Source organism: Equus asinus, chromosome 13 (assembly GCF_041296235.1).
Source record: "Equus asinus isolate D_3611 breed Donkey chromosome 13, EquAss-T2T_v2, whole genome shotgun sequence".
Classification (NCBI taxonomy): Eukaryota; Metazoa; Chordata; class Mammalia; order Perissodactyla; family Equidae; genus Equus; species Equus asinus.
Window position 1 is genome coordinate 27,703,813 of NC_091802.1, and position 17,219 is coordinate 27,721,031.

Genomic DNA, 17,219 nt, shown 5'->3' on the forward strand with positions numbered 1-17,219 from the left:
TGCATGCTCCGTTTCAGCAGCCCAGGATTCGCAGGTTCAGATCCCAGGGGCAGACTTAGGCATCGTTTGTCAAGCCATGCTGTGGCAGGCATTCCACATACAAAATAGAGGAAAATTGCCACAGATGTTAGCTCAGGGCCAATCTTTCTCACCAAAAAAGAAAAAAATCCTAGGTGTGCATATAACCATATGCTGAGTCTATCACTGTGCTAGTAAATTACTAAACTTGAGAATGGCTTTGGAGACCCCCAAGACAATGCCTACCACCATGGATTTAAAATTACTGTTCTATGCAGTTGTTTTTAAAAATCAGATAGGAGAAAAAGAGCTATAAAAATACATTTATACTGTTTGTTATATTTACCTATGAAATTACCTTTACAGATGCTCTTTATTTCTTCATATGGATATGAGTTACTGCCTAATGTCCCTTCATTTCAGCCTGAGAAGGACTCCCTTTAGTATTTCTTACAAGTTTTTGAGAGGTTAATTCTCTCAGTTTTTGCTTATTTGGGGATGTCTTACTTTCTCCTTTATTTTTGAAGATAGTTTTGATAGATATAGACTTGGGTAACAGTCTTTTCCTTTCAGCACTTTGAATATGCCAATCCACTGCCTTCTGCTCTCCATGGTTTCCAATGAGAAATCTGCTAAGATTATTGAGAATGCCTTCTATGTGATGAGTTGTTTTTCTCTTGCTGCTTTCTAGGTTCTGTCTTTTGACAGTTTATGACTTATGTAGGGATCTCTTTGAGTTTACACTACTTGGAGTTTGCTGATTTTCTTAGATGTGTAGATTAATATTTTTCATCAGATTTGGTAAGTTTCCAGCCATTATTTCTTCAAATAATCTTTCTGTTCCCATCTCTCTCTTCTTTCTTTCTAAGACTCCCAGTATGTGTATACTCATATGCTTGATGGGATCCTACAGGTCCCTGAGGCTATGTTCATTATTCTTCATTCTTTTTCTTTCTGTTCCTCAGACTGGATAATATCAATTAACCTATCTTTAAGTAAACTGATTCTTTCTTCCTCCTACTCAAAACTGCTGTTGAGCCCCTATAATGAATTTTTCATTTCAGTTATTGTACTTTTCAATGCCAGAATTTCCATTAGGTTCTTTTTTTTTTTTTTTTTAAAGATTGGCACCTGAGCTAACAACTGTTGCCAATCTTCTTCTTTTTTTTCGATTTTTCTCCCCAACCCCCCAAGTAGATAGTTGTATATTTTAGTTGTGGGTCCTTCTAGTTGTGGCATGTGGGATGCTGCCTCAATGTGGCCTGATGAGCGATGCCCTGTCCGTGCCCAGGATCCAAACCATCAAAATCCTTGGCTGCCAAAGCAGAGTGTGCAAACTTAACCACTGGGCCACAGGGCCAGCCCCAATTAGGTTCTTTTTAAAAAATACTATTTCATTATTCATACTCTCTATCTGGTATATCATTCTCATACTTTCTTATAGTCCTTTAGACATAATTTCCTTAGATATTTGGCCATATTTAAAGTAGCTTTATATATTAAATAGAATGTCTGGACTTCCTTAGAGACACTTTCTATTGATTGCTTTTTCCCCTGTGTATGGGGTATACATTCTTCTTTCTTTGCATGTGTCATAATTTTTGTTGAAAACAGTATACCTTAAATAATATAATGTGGCAACTGTAGAAATCAGATTCTTCCCCCTCCTCAAAGATTTTTGTCGCTGTTGTTCTTGTGCCTTTTCTGAAATAATTCTGTCAAGTCTGTATTGTGTCATGTGTGACCAGTTCTAGGTCAGCTTAGTGGTCAGTTACTGATTAGACAGAGATTTCCTTAAACATCTGGAACCAATATGTCTCCTATTCTTTGCTAAGAGGCTTTGCATATGTTTTTGGATATGCTTTTGACCCTCAGCTAGGCAGGTAACAACTCAGCCTTAGTCTTCACTTCCTGCTTCAGCAAAGCCTCAAGGTCAGCCAGAGGTGAGAACTTATGGCCTTTTCAAGCCTTCCCTGAGCATGTGCACATCCTTGGTCATGTGCACAGTCCTACATATTAAACATACTCTCTAAAGTCCTAGGAATATGTTGGAACTTTAAAGGCCTCCTATGGATATGTCATTTCCCAGCTTTTCTCTTTAAGCTTTTTACTTAGCCTATTTGCCCTGATTTTCATTCATTTTCTCAGGAAGCTGTGAAGTTAAACAATTGCCTGGGTGAACTCTGAGTAAGGTCAAATACAGCCACGTGAATGGGGTCTTCCAAGGAACCACTGGACAGACTCCATAATGACAAGTCTCCAGGAATAAGATCCAGTCCCTCCCATGGCTGGCAGGTTGTTGGCTTTCAACACTATTTAAGATTACTGTGAACCTGGAGAAAGGGGAATGGGAACTGAGCAAGTTAAAATGTCACAAAGCTACTGCTCTTAATGAGATTAAGCCATTTTCATGAATGCTTCCTGGAATGCTGTAAACTGGTTAATTTACAGAGTTTCGAAAAAGTTGATTCAACTGTTTTGCCTGTTTTCTCATTGCTTTGATGAAAAGAGGATTTTGAGAGGTCTTTACTCCATCATTTTTGTGGATCTCAGACAATTTGTTAATATTTTGTTAAGAATATTTTCACCTATATTCAGGACAGATATTGGTCTGTAGTTTTCTTTCTTTTTTTCATACTGTCTTCATCTAGTTTGGTTAGAAGGATAGTGTGGGCCTCACAAAATGAATTGGGAAGGATTGCATCATCTATTTTCTAGAAAATATCATACAGAATTGATGCTATTTCTTCTTTAAATGTTTGGTGCTATTTGCCAGTGAACCATCTGGGTAGAGATTTTTTTCAGAGGGTTTTAAAATACAAATTAAATTTCTTTCCTAGATAGAGGACTATTCAGGTTATCTATTTCATCTTGAGTGAGCTTGGTACTTTTAGGTTTTCTGAAATTAATTCATTTCATCTAAGTTGTTGAATGTATGTGTATAGTTTTTCCCATATTATCCTGTTAATGTCTGCAGGATATGTAGTAATATCACCTCTTTTACTTCAGATAATGGTAATTGTGGCTTCTTTTTTTCTTTGTCAATTTACCTAGAGGTTTGTTGATCTAATTGAACTTTTTAAAATAAATCTTACTCATTTTTTAGTTTCATTGATTTCCTTTATTGTTTTTTGTTTTAACTTTCATTGATTTATACTCATCTCTATTATTTGCTTTTCTGTTTGCTTTACATTTATTTTGCTCTTCTTTTTCTAGCTTAAAGTAGAAGCGTAAATTATTGATTTGAGACTTGTATTTTTGAAAATAAGCATTTAATGACACAAATTTCTCACTGAACACTGTTGTAGCTGCTGCCTGCAAATTTTGATATGTTGATTTTCATTTCTGATTAGTTCAAAATATTCTCTAATTTTCCTAAGACTTCCTGTTTTATCTATGGATTATTTGGATTTATGTTCTTAGTTTCCAAGTATTTAGATTTTTTTTGTTATTGATTTCTAGTTTAATATTTTAATTCCATATGGTAAGAGAATACAGTTACTATGATTTTAATTCTTTAAAAAATATTTTAAGCTTATCACTCAGGATATAGTCTATATTGGTAAATGTTCCTTGTGCACTTGAAAAGAATGTTTATTCTGCCCTTGTTGGGTGAAGCGCTCTATAATGTTAATTCAATCCAGTTGGTTAATAACATTGTTCAAGTCTTCTATATATTTAGTAATTTTCTGTCTACTACTTCTACTACTGAGAGGAGTTTTGAAAGTCTCCAACTATAACTGTGGATTTGTCTATTTCTCTATTCAGATCTGTCAGTTTTTGCATCATGTATTTTGAAGCACTTTTTTTAGGTGCATACACATCTAGGATTGCTATGTCTTCTTGATAAATTGACCCTTTTATCATTATGTAATTTTCAATACCCCAGTAATTTTCTTTACTCTGAATTCTACTTTGTCTGATATTAATATAGTTACCCCAACCACTTCATTGGTATTTTGAATTCTGGCCTTCTTCTCCAATCTGCCTGCTACTATCTACTTTTCAGAGCTGCTCCGTGCATTCTGTCTAGGCTTTTAAGACAGCATAGAGTGTGCTTACTCCATCTTATCTAGAATTGAAACCTCCAGACTATTTTTAAAAAGTTAATTTTAGCTTTGCAAATTTTAATTTTTAATCAAATACAAAATATATTTTAAAAGTCAAATAGTATTATAATAGTTTTAATAAAAAACAGAATTTTCTTTTAGCTACCCATACTCAATTTCCAATTCCCAATCCTCAGAAACAATGACAGTTTTAAAATAAACAATTTTAATTGTCTTTGATAGGTCTTCTGATCATTTATCTCCATTTATCTCCATACTTCTAAATAATATTTATACTACTACTACCTCTTGGTTTTTGGCCTTTAGAAATTATTTGTTGACTCTTCATATGGAAGATTTTTTTTTTTTTTTTAAAGATTTTATTTTTTCCTTTTTCTCCCCAACGCCCCCCGGTACATAGTTGTGCATTCTTCGTTGTGGGTTCTTCTAGTTGTGGCATGTGGGACGCTGCCTCAGCGTGGTCTGACGAGCAGTGCCATGTCCGCGCCCAGGATTCGAACCAACGAAACACCGGGCCGCCTGCAGCGGAGCGCGCGAACTTAACCACTCGGCCACGGGGCCAGCCCCGTCATATGGAAGATTTTTATCACTGATACTTCACCACCTCTCCATTCTCCTGATAGTTATATCACAATTCTTATGTAAATAAATATTCAGTGGGTTGCCATTTATAGGTGAGTTACGTGGCACACTATGATTACATTTCCTTTCTTGTACAACTTTTTTTGCCTATCCTGGAGTTAATAACTGTCTCTCTCCTTTTTCGCTTAATTTTCTATGTTTTTAATTCTTCTCAATAGCGTCAAACCCTCCCATCCTTGGAAATCAATCTAGACTGACTACCATGGGACTGCCTCACAGCTGTCATCCCAGAGCTTCCCTTCCTGATTGTTTTTGAAATTCTCTTTTTCTCTCTTCTGGGTTGGAACTCCAATTTCCTGCATCCTTGATATCCCTCTTTCTGAATTTTCTCTTATTTGATGGAGCATATCTTCCAGTAGCATCCTAAGAAAGCATGCATTTGAGGCAAATGGGTTTTAGGTCCTTGAATACTGATGGCTTTATTCCATCTTATAGTTTATTGATCATTTGGGTTGTGTAGAACTCAAACTGTAAGTCAAAAATTTCCCACAAAAATTTGAAGATAATTTTCAACTGTCTTCCAGCTTCCAGTGTTGCTTTTAAGAAATCTGTTTCAATTGTAATTTCATATCTTTTACATGAGACCTATCTTTTTCTTTCTGAAAGGTTTTAGGAATTTTCCTTCATCTCAGGTACTTTGAAACTGCACAGTGAGGTGCTTTGTAGCTTTCCCCCTCTACTGGTGCTTGGGCGCACCATTTTAATCAGGAAATATGTCCTTCAATTCTGAGCATTTTTCTTCAATTATTTCTTTGACATGTTTCCCTCCTCTATTTTCTCTAATCTCTTCTTACTGATCTCCTATTTATCTGAAGTTGGCTCTTTGATACTGATCCTCTAATTTTTGAGTTCTTCTTTCCCATTTTCTCTCTCTATCTTTTTGATCTGAGAATTTCAATTTTATCTTCTGAGCACAATTCTGCATTTAAAATTTGTTGCTATCATGTTACTGTCTAGGAGTTTTTTCTTCTGTTTTTACTTCATGGAGGCAATATCTTAGCTCTGTATGGATATTACTGATAAAGTTTTTTGAAGTTTTCTTCTCTCCAGGAGTTGGCAAACTACAGCCCACAGGGAAAATCTGGCCCATACCTTGTTTTTATACAGCTTGCAAGGTAGGAATGGTATTTACATTTTTAAAAGGTTAAAGAAAAAACAAAGAAGAACCTGGATGCAGACTGTATGTGGCCTGAAAAGCCTAAAATATACACTGTTTGGCCCTTTACAGAAAAAGTTTGCCAACTCCTGTTCTATTACACTGTTTCTGTTTTGTATGAGTTCTTCCACCCCGTTTTTGTTCTGTTGGAATTGTTTTGGTGTCTGTTTTTCACGTTACAGACTTTCTTTGAATATCTGGTAGAGACTCTTTGCACTTATTTATGAGTAAAGCACTAAAATGCTGATTGGCAGCTCTGCATACAAGGGCGGGGCTTACAGACTGGGAGGCTTTGCAGTAAGGTAATCCGGTAGGAACAGGGCCACTTTGCTACTATCTGTAGGCCCTTACTCATGAGGTGGTCAGTTTCTGTAGAGGAGGAATACTGTACTTTTCTGCCTTGGAGAGATAAGTTTGACTGTCAGCCTATTCAGAGCTGAGAAGAAAAAGGGGACGGAGTTCTGATATTCAGTAGGTAGACTTTTCTTAACCCCTATCTTTAATACATCCTTAGCTGCACATAGGATTGAAGAATATATAGACTCTCTAGTTTATCTCCAGAGGGTGGGGGAGGGGACTATCTAACTACTTCTTATACTATCTTGCAACCAATCTTGTGGTTAACGCTACTTTAACTGACACTTTAGAGTGCTCCCAAGTCCGAAGCCTTGCCATGCCTGAATCTGGAGGATCTTGTTAAACTTTCACAACTATAGATTTAAATTTCAGCTTTCTCTTGCCTGCTAAGTCATTCACTCATTCATCTGTTTTCCAATGTTCAAAATTCGTTGACATCTCATCTGTCACTGTCTCCTTTCCCACTCTTTTTAACTTTGTAGGTTTGACATTTTTGTACGTTTACCATCATGGGATTTTGAGAGGAGATGAAGAGTAACTGTTTGATTTTTCCACAGAGTCTTTAAAAATCTAAATGTCATATGATATTCTTTTTTAATGTTATTTTAAAGCAATCCTTAGGTTCCAAGGCATCACACCATAAAACTGGGCAGGATAGGAAGATGGATTTTGCCAATATCAGTGTTGAAAATCAATGGAAAGTCAGGGTGCCACTCTGTTTTGGCTCCACTTTTGTTTATGTTTAAAGTGTCCTACGGCAGAAAGACATTTAACTTAACAAAACAGTTCAGAGAAAAAGGTTTCACCTTTGCTTTTTTCCATTGTTTTCATACTGCCTTGCTCAAATGAATTATGCCCACTTGAGACAAAGATTACACTTTCGGCAAAGCAGACCTGTTAGGAAACTCAGAGTATGGTTGTAACCTGGTCACAAAACCATCTGGTACATTCCCAAAGGCTGTTATTACATTTCATGGACTTATATTACTTCAAATACTCTAACAGTCACATGGGCTTAAAAAAAGATAACATTTTTTTTAAACTAAATTTGTTTCTGCTTATTTTAGACCTTCTATACACATCTCTTATAAGAAGAGTACCTGGGTATAAGAATCTTTTATGTCAATCAATACACATTATGAGTTTTAGCAAATAATGTAAAACATTCACTTGATTTTTAAATGGATATGTTTCTTTGTAATAAATTGCTACTTGTTGATACTGTTTCCCTGAAAACCAGTACAATGACAGTTGTGCTTTCCATTTTTTAATTTATAAAATACTAAAACTATAGTATTATATAGCAATATTACAAACACATGTTTTTATGAAATTCTAGAAAAGTATGTTTTGACCCTGGTCGATTTGGTATAGTGGGAAAAGCACTGAACCTGGCATTTTTCACTAATTCAGCAAGTATTAATTGAGCATGTATGCCCCATGCTGAGACGTAGTTGGTTGCTGAGAATGCAAAACTGTATAATACATGTTTAGGGAAGGAGACAGATATTTAAACAGGCTATTACAATACAAGAGATATATGCTATAATAGAAATAATGTATAAAATGCTATGGGTTCCTAAGGGGCAAATAACTAGTTGGAAAAGTAGAAAAAAGTCTTCATAAAGTACATGACCCTCAACTAGGTTTTGATTGGTAAACTTACCAAATGAATTGTATGGTAGGTTGTATGCCAAGGTAGAGAGTAATGAAAGGATAGATATGTTTAATAGTTTAATAATGAGAACTTTAGTGGATAGAGGTAGGGTATAAAGATGAAAAAGCAGGTCTTGAGGTTTTGAGGTGGGGACAAGATGTGAAGGGTCATTTAGTAGTTATGTTATGTTAGGTATGCATTTCATTGCTCACAACTTGTTTAACATGTGTAGAAAAGGTTTATAAATCACAAATAAGATACAAATATACTTTTGATTCAAATGGTTTCTTGAAATTCAAGGAATTGCTTACATTAAAAGGAAAGAATAATCAATTGAGGTAAGAATATTTATTTTCCTGAAATTAAGAATAGTGATTAAAAGTCAAGAATTTTAAATACATATTCAGGGTCCCCTAGAAACTATTTGCTGAATATTAAAATTAAAATAAAACAAAACAGGTCAACCAACAGGGAGAGACAAAGTAAGCAGAGGAAATGCTTCAAGAACAATTTGCAGTGCAACTCTATACCAAGTACCAATGAGATTTTTAAGCAGAGAAGGGCAGCAGCTTAACCATATCAAAAGATTAATCATGGAACTAAATCATTTAGTTTGAAGAGAAACATTTGCAGAATATCATTCTGAAATGATGGAGAGGGGCTGGGTGATGTGTTCTGGGACTAAAATCTAGCTGTTGCAGTCCTATGTCATTAGCTATATGTAAATCTAAACTCAAATGGAACCTGGTCTGCTTATGTGTAAACGGGCTAATGTGAGTAAAAAGATACAGGCATACTTTGATGTTGTGGGTTCAGTTTCAGACCACTGCAACAAAACAAATATTGCAATAAAGCAAGTCACACGAATTTTTTGGTTTCCTAGTGCATGTAAAAGTTATGTTTACACTACACTGTTGTCTATTAAGTGTGCAACAGCATTACGTTTAAAAAATGCACATACTTTAATTTAAAAATACTTTATTGATAGAAAATACTATCATCTCAGCCTTCAGTGAGTTGTAATCTTTTTGCTGGTGGAGAGTCTTGTAAAAAACGCAATATCTGTGAAGCGCAATAAAACAAGGTGTGTCCGTACTTGAGAAAAATTCTAAATTTTGTTAGGTCAGATAATAGTTAGCCATGGGTCTTCTGGCTGAACTGAAAATATGTCACATGATCATGTTTTTGGGATTTTACTTGTTTTTTTACAGATTGGCACCTGAGCTAACAACTGGTGTCAATCTTCTTTTTTTTCCTCCCCCTTTTCTTTCTGCTTTTTCTCTCTAAATCGCCCTAGTACACAGTTGCATATTTTAGTTGTGGGTCCCTCTAGTTGTGGCACATGGGACACCGCCTCAACATGGCCTGACGAGTGGTGCCATGTCTGCGCCCAGGATCTGAACCGGCAAAACCCTGGGCCTCCGCAGCAGAGTGCACTTGGCCAGGGGGCTGGCCCCATCGGGATTTTACTCTTAACCTACTTTCTTTTATTTGAATTATCTGAATGCCTTACAACCTCACAGGAAAAAATTATTTCATGGCTAACCTAATTACAATTTTATAAATGGAGAATATAAAATATTAAACTACATTATAAAATCTAATAATGATAGTATTTATAAATTAAATGTTGATGTTCTACAATATAAAATTATGGTATAAAATGGTGATTTAAAAACTAGTTCCACAAAGTACAAATCTTTTTTTTTAATTGAAGTCATAATGGTTTACAACATTGTGAAATTTCAGTTTTATACTATTATTTGTCCATCACCATATAAGAGTACAAATTTTAATGGACCAGAATCCTTAGAAAAAGGAGTATTATATTAAATTTCATTGTTAGTTGGTGTTAATTCTTTAGTACTGTGAGCATGGTTTGTTTTAATCCTTCTTGAATGGTTTGCTTTTTACCCATAAAATCATCATCTAGGTTTTGATGTTTACAAGGTAAAACTTTTATTGTTTGGTGGTGAGCTTCTATAAACATTTACTGAGCATCTTTGTGTGACACTCATTGTTTGACCAATCATAAATCTTTAAACTTCAGGAAATTTTCAGGTTTTGGGTTTCATTTATTTCACTGACACATTTCAATTTTCACTTGTGACATCTGTCATTGAAAACTAACAGTTCCTAGGGTTCTAGTGAAATAAAATTCTATCAAATTTATTATAAGGAGTAAAGCAGCAAGACTAACGCTACATATAGCCCTGGCCACAGATAATATTACATTAACATTACATTAAATTTCACTCCACTTACCTACCTAGGGCCTGGTTTAAGGCCCTGTATGCTTGAATTTCATACCATTGACGACCAGGTAAAAGACCTCTCAATTTTGAATGCTGATCATTATAGCGTCGCTTTAGTTCAACCTAATAATTTAAAAATATATTTAAAATATAGTAGATAATTAAAGTTCAATTAAAAAACATAATTTCTAACATTTTGAACAGCATTTTATCAGGATAGAGAGATTTTGTTTTTCAGTAAGTTCATTTAAAAACGTTTCTATTCATCCTTACATTCCCTAAATTTCTAAATGCACATAATTAATTAGGTGTGTGATGGTGTCAATCAGTTTTATTGGGAAATAATTTACATACAATAAAATTCACAAACTTTCTAAGTACATGTAGATAAGTTTTGACAAATGTATAGTCATGTAACCACCACCACAATCACCCCCAAAACTTCCCTCCTATCCCTTTTCAGTTAGTCTCTTTCACTGCAGACTTTGTCAACCAATGATCTGCTTTCTGTTTTGCTTTTTCTAAAACTCCATGTAAATGTTACTATATAATCATTTGTGTATGTCTTTTTCATTTAGTATAATGATTTTGGAATTCATTCATGTTGAAACGTACATAGTAGTTCATTCTTTCATGTTTATCCAGCCTGATAATCTCTGGTTCTTAATGGGGATGTTTAGACTGTTCACATTTAATGTAATTATTATGATTTGGTTTAAATCTACAGCAGCAGAATACACATTCTCCTCAAGTGCACACGAAACATTCTCCAGGACAGATTATACGTTGGGCCACAAAACAAGTCTTAAGAAATTTATGAAGATTGAAATCATATCAAATATCTGTTCCATCCTCAATGGTATGAAATTAGAAACCAATAATATGAGGAAAATTGGAATATTCACAAATATGTGGAAATTAAACAACACATACCTGAACGACCAATAGGTCAAAGAAAAAATCAAAAGAGAAATAAAACAGTATCTTGATACAAATGAAAATGGAAACAGAAAAAACCAAAAGTGAGATGCAGCAAAAACAGTTGTAAGAGAGAAGTTTATAGAGATAAACACCTACATTAAGAAAAAACAAAAATCTCAAACAAGCTAACTTTACACCTTAAAAAACTAGAAAAAGAACAAATGAGTCTCAAACTTAGCAGAAGGAAGGAAACAACCCAGGTGAGAGCAGAAATAAATAGAGACTAGACAAAACAGTAGAAAAGATCAAAGAAACTAAGAGTTGGTTTTTTTAAAAAATAAAACAAATTTTTTGCTAATCAAGCAACAAAAAGGACTCAAAATTTTAAATGAAAGAATAGATTACAATAGATACTACAGAAATACAAAGAACAATAAGAGTCCTTCTACAAACACTTATACGACAAAAAATTGGATAACTTAGAAGAAATGGATAAATTCCTAGATACATACACTCTACCAAGATTAATCATGAAGAAATAGAAAAACTGGACAGACCTATAACAAGTATGAGATTGAAGCAGTAATCAAAAACCTCTCAACAAAAAAAAAGCCCAGGACCAGATGGCTTCATTGGTGAATGCTACTAAGTATTTAAGGAAGAATTAATTAACATTAATCCTTCTCAAATGCTTCCAAATCTAAAGAGGAAGGAACACTTCCAAACTCATTTTAAGAAGCCAGCACCACTCTTATACCAAAGACAGATAAGGACTCTACAAGAAGAGAAAATTAGAAGCCAATATCCCTGATAAACATAGTTGCAAAAATCCTGAGCAAAATATCAGCAAGCTGAATTAAAAAGCATTAAAAGGATCAGACACTGTGATCAAGTGGGATTTATCCCTGGAATGCAAGATTGGTTCAACACAGATAAATCAATAAATGTGTTACACCGTATTAACAGAGTGAAGGATAAAAGTCATATGATCATCTTAAGAGAGGCAGAAAAAGCACTGACAAAATTCATTATCCTTTCATGATAAAAATTCTCAACCAATTAGGTATAAGAAGGAATATACCTCAACATAATAAAGGCCATATAGACAAGCTCACAGATAACATCATACTCAACGGTGAAGAGCTGAAAGCTTTTCCTCTAAGATCAGGAACAAGACAAAGGTGCCACTCTTATCACTTCTATTCAACAAAGTACTGAAAAGTCCTGGCCAGAGCAAATAGGCAAGAAAAAAAATAAAAGGCATCCAAATTGGAAAGGAAGAAGTAAAATTGTCTCTGTTTGCAGATAATATGATCTCCTATGTAGAAAACCCTAAAAACTCTATCAAAAAACTGTTAGCACAGATGAATTTAGTAAAGTTGCAGGATACAAAATCAACATACAAAAATCAGTTGTGTTTCTATACACTAACAACAAACTATTCAAAAAAAGAAATTAGGAAAACAAACCCATTTACAAATAGTATCTTATAAAAAGTATTCTTTTTGATAGTATCAAAACGAATAATATATTTTGGAATAAATTTAACCAAGAAGGTGAAAGATTTTTACACTGAAAATTATAAGACATTGATGAGAGAAATTGAAGAAACACAACAAATGGAAAGATCCTATGTTTAAGGATTAAAAGAATTAGAATTGCTAGACGTGAGTGACGGAATCAAAGCAATCCTTATCAAAATCAAAATATCACTTTTTAAAGAAACAGAAAAAACAATCCTAAAATTTGTACCACAAAAGACACCAAAGAGCCAAAGCAATATTGAGAAAGAAGAACAAGGCTGGAGAGAATAGACTTCCTGATTTCAAACTGTATTACAAAACTTTAGCAATCAAAACAGCATGGTATTGGCATAAAATCAGACACAAAGGCCTAAGAAACAGAATAGAGTCCACAAATAAACCCAAGCATATATGGTTAATTTTTGACAAAAGCACCAAGAATACAAAGTGGGGAAAGGATAGTCTCTTCAGCAAATGGTGGTGGGAAAACTGGATATCCACAGGCAAAATAATAAAATTGGATCCTTAGCTTACAATATACATAAAAATCAACTCAAAACGAATTAAAGACTTAAATGTATGACCTGAGACTGTAAAACTCCTAGAAGAAAACGGGGAAAAGCTCCTTGACATTAGTCTTGGCAATGATTTTTTGGATATGACACAAAAAGCACAGGCAACAAAAGTAAAAATAAACAAGTAGTATTTCATCAACCTAAAAAACTTCTGTACAGCAAAAGAAACAATCAACAAAATGAAAAGACAACCTATGGGATGGGAGAAAATATTTGCAAACCATATATCTGATAAGACGTTTATATCCAAAATATACAGGGAGGGAAGAGGATGAAAGGGGTAATAGGGCACGTGTGTATGGTGACAGATGGTAATTAGTCTTTGGGTGGTGAACATGATGTAGTCTACACAGAAATTGAAAGATAATGATGTACACCTGAAATTTATGCAGTGTTATAAACCAATGTTACCTCAACAAAAAAAAGGAACTCATACAACTAATAATTACAAAACGAGAAGAGCTTGAATAGACCTTTTCCCAAAGAAGACATACAAATGCCTAAGGGGTATATGAAAAGGTGTTTAACCTCACTACTCATCAGAGAAATGCAAATTAAAACCACAGTGAGATATTACTTCACATCTATTAGAGTGGCTATTATCAAAAAGATAAGAGATAACAAGTGTTGGCAAGGGTGTGAAGTAAAGGGAACCACTGTTGGTGGGGATGTAAATTGCTACAGCCATTATGGAAAACAGAATGGAGGTTCCTCAAAGAATTAAAAATAGAACTACCATATAATCCAGCAATCTCATTTCTGGGTATTTATCCAAAAGAAATGAAATCACTATCTCAAAGACATGTGTGCACTCATGTTCACTGCAGCATTACTCATATAGCCAAGATATTAAAAAACCTAAGTGTCCATTGACAAATAAATGAAGAAAATGTAATAGAGAGAGAGAATGGAATATTACTCAGTCATAACAAGAAGGAAATCCGGCCATTTGCAACAACATGGACAAACCTGGACGACATTATAGTAAGTGAAATAGCCAGACACAGAGAGAAATACAGCCATGCTCTCACTTAGATGTGGAATCTAAAAAAGAAGAACTCATTGAATCTGAGAGTAGAATGGTGCCTGACAGTGGTTGGGGGACGGAGGAAATGGGGAGATGCTGGTCAAAGAGTACGAACCTTCAGTTACAAGATGAATAGTTATGGGAATCAAAAGTACAGTATGGTGACTATACTCAATAATAATGTATTGTATACTTGAAATTTGCTAAGACAGTGGGCCTTAAGTGTTCTCACCACAAACTCAAAAAACGATAACTATGTGAGGTGATAGATTTATTAATTAACCTGATTGTGGCAATTTTACAATGTATATTGTCATCACATTTTACATCTTAAATATATACAATTTTTATTTGTTAATTATACCTAAAAAAAAAAAAAAAAAAAAGGAGAAAACCAAAGACGTCCATACAGTGCTGTGGTAAACTTTCCACTGGCCTTGAGCCTGATCTTGCAAAGCTGGACCTTTCACATCCTGATAAAAAAATCTTTCAAGGCCCCAAAACACCATAAATAGCATTAAAAGGCAAATGAAAGACTGGAGACAAAGTTTCATCATCTAATATACAATGAGCTCATACATAATCAATAACACAGTCTGAACGACCTAAGAGAAAAATGAGTAATGTCTATGAGAAAGCAAGTCATCAAAGATGAATGACAAGTGGCTGATAACCCACATGAAAAAATGCTTAACTTTACTAGTAAACCAAGAAATGCAAATTTCACAATTCCCTTATTTTTATTTGTAGAATAATGACAAATATTTATCAAATGTGTTTATATTTTCCCACAAGTAGAGATAGATAATATGTACAAGGATATTCATTGCATCTTTGTTTGTATTGAAGAAAAATAAGAAAGAACCTAAACATCCATCAAGTGGATCAATTAAATGCATTATGTTTGTTCTGACATAAATACTGGGTTACCAAGTGAAAAGAAATAGACTTACATGTTTTGACATGGAAATTTAGCCAAGATATATTTTTTTAAATAAAAAAATTAAGTGAGATACACATATGCAGCCAAGTGTCATGCAAGGATTAAGGACCACAATTTAGAGCATAGCTAATTCTAAACCAGCCCCCAAAAAGACTTAAACAAACCCTAACAAGAACCACAGGGGAAAGAGAGTTTAAAGATTGTGTACTTTGAGCTTTTCAGATAACAAACTGTCAAATCATGCCCCTACAAGTTCAAGATGATCAGCTACTAACTGAACTGCTTACAAAAACAAAAAAAAATCAATATTCTTCAGAGAATGATAATAGAATCCAGAATCTCTATGATGTACTATCCATAATGTTCAGTATACAAAAAAAATTACTAGAAAAATATGATCCATAATCAGGGGACAAAAAGGCAGTCAATACAAACCAATCTAAAAAGGGCCTAGTTGTTGGAATTAGCAGACAAAGATTTTAAAGTAGGTCTTATAAATATATTTAAATAATTTAAAAACATATGGTTTAATGAATAAAGTTTGAGGAATCTCAGCAGAGAAGTGGAAACTATTAAAAAAAAACCCAAATAGAAGTTCTACACCTGAAAAATACAGTACCTGAAATAAAAATTCATTGGATGGGTTTAACAGCAGATTGGAGAAGGCAGAAGAATCAATAAATCTTAAAACAGATCAATAGAAGCAATGAAACATCAATTAGAACAAGGTAACTTCAAACACACCAAAGATATTGGTGTAAAAGAATCAAAGTATATGAAAGCAGTCAGTAATGATCTAAACAAATTTAAAATTCAGAGTTGAAACAATACTAATGCATTTGAGACAATATTTAATGCCTCAATGGCTCCACTATTAAAGCATATCAAGAATCTTACTTTTTCTAGTAATTGAATCTACATTCACTTTCTATCTAGGTACTAATACCCAGAGACTATTAAATTAAACTTCTACTTCTGTGCTGGAAAAGAAATCATAATAAGTTTTGCTATCTAGTTATTGAATTTGATATTTATAATCATATCCCTTTTCAAAGAGACTCAGAATTAATTATAGGGCATAAAAGTACATTCTTATTAAAAGCAGTGTCACACACAATCAAGCTTTGATTACAGTGTACAGAAGTAAGAGGAGTTGAGGAATGAGGACATGCTATGAATTTGGTGCAAGAGTAATGAGGGCCTTACCTGGAAAAGCAAAGGGGATGGAAAACAGACCCAGTTTGTAACATGTTGTGGAGCTACAGAACTTAAGTACAAAGTAGATGTGGGGCTTACTAAAGAGGGAAAAGTCAAAAATGACTCCAAAGTTTCCAGCCACTGAGAGAAGCAATCCAGTAATCCACTGAGAGAAGACAAGAAGGGAAGTATGTTTAAGGAAGAAGATAAACTTGGCTTAATCAACGTTAAAGAAATAATTTCTAAATCAAGAACAGAAATTGATAATGAATTAGCTAAACAAAAAGTCAAAATTGGAAAAAGTTGGGAGCCAAAAAGCTTACTAATAATAAATGATAATAACATCTATTGAGTTCCTATAAACATTCCACGCACAGTGCAGTGCTTAGCAGGTATTATCTCACTAAATCCTCACAGCAATCTTAAGAGGTAGATATTATTACCCCATTTTAGAAATTAGAAAAATAAGGTTTAAAAGATTAAGTAATGTGTTGAAGACCACCCAGCCTGTAAGCTATCTCCAGAGCTTGCTCTCTTAAGAATGAAAACTCTAGAGTCAAGACACTATATAGCTTCTCTGAGTGATCTTAGGTAAGTCAATTCTGTTGTGACTTATTTTTTCTATTTCAAAATGGAATAATTAAGAAAATCTAATCAAAAAAATTAAAAATAGTTCTTAAATTCAATGACAGCAATTTATTCACCTATAACAAACTGCTAGTTTTGGAAGCTCACAGAAATTGACTTCAGTTCTTAGCAAGTAGTTAATCCAGTGTGAAACAGCAGGAATTACTCTCTTCAACTCAGTCAGTTTTTAAAGATCCCCCATGTAGTATTCCTGGGTAAATATATCAAACAGCATATTTTTGTAGCACAAG

The 17,219-nt window shown here is 34.0% G+C and overlaps 1 protein-coding gene across 3 annotated transcripts in view; it reads right to left on the bottom strand.

The window, feature by feature from the left end:
- Positions 1-17,219, bottom strand: part of BRIP1 (BRCA1 interacting DNA helicase 1) — a 187,333-nt gene that overhangs the window by 12,558 nt on the left and 157,556 nt on the right. For 2 of the 3 annotated variants that reach the window (XM_014856951.3, XM_070482865.1), the window contains exon 17: positions 10,166-10,278. In XM_014856951.3, coding sequence (XP_014712437.1) covers positions 10,166-10,278 — 113 coding nt within the window. The remainder of the gene's footprint in view (positions 1-10,165; positions 10,279-17,219) is intronic. The other variant, XR_011493726.1, reaches the window with a different exon arrangement.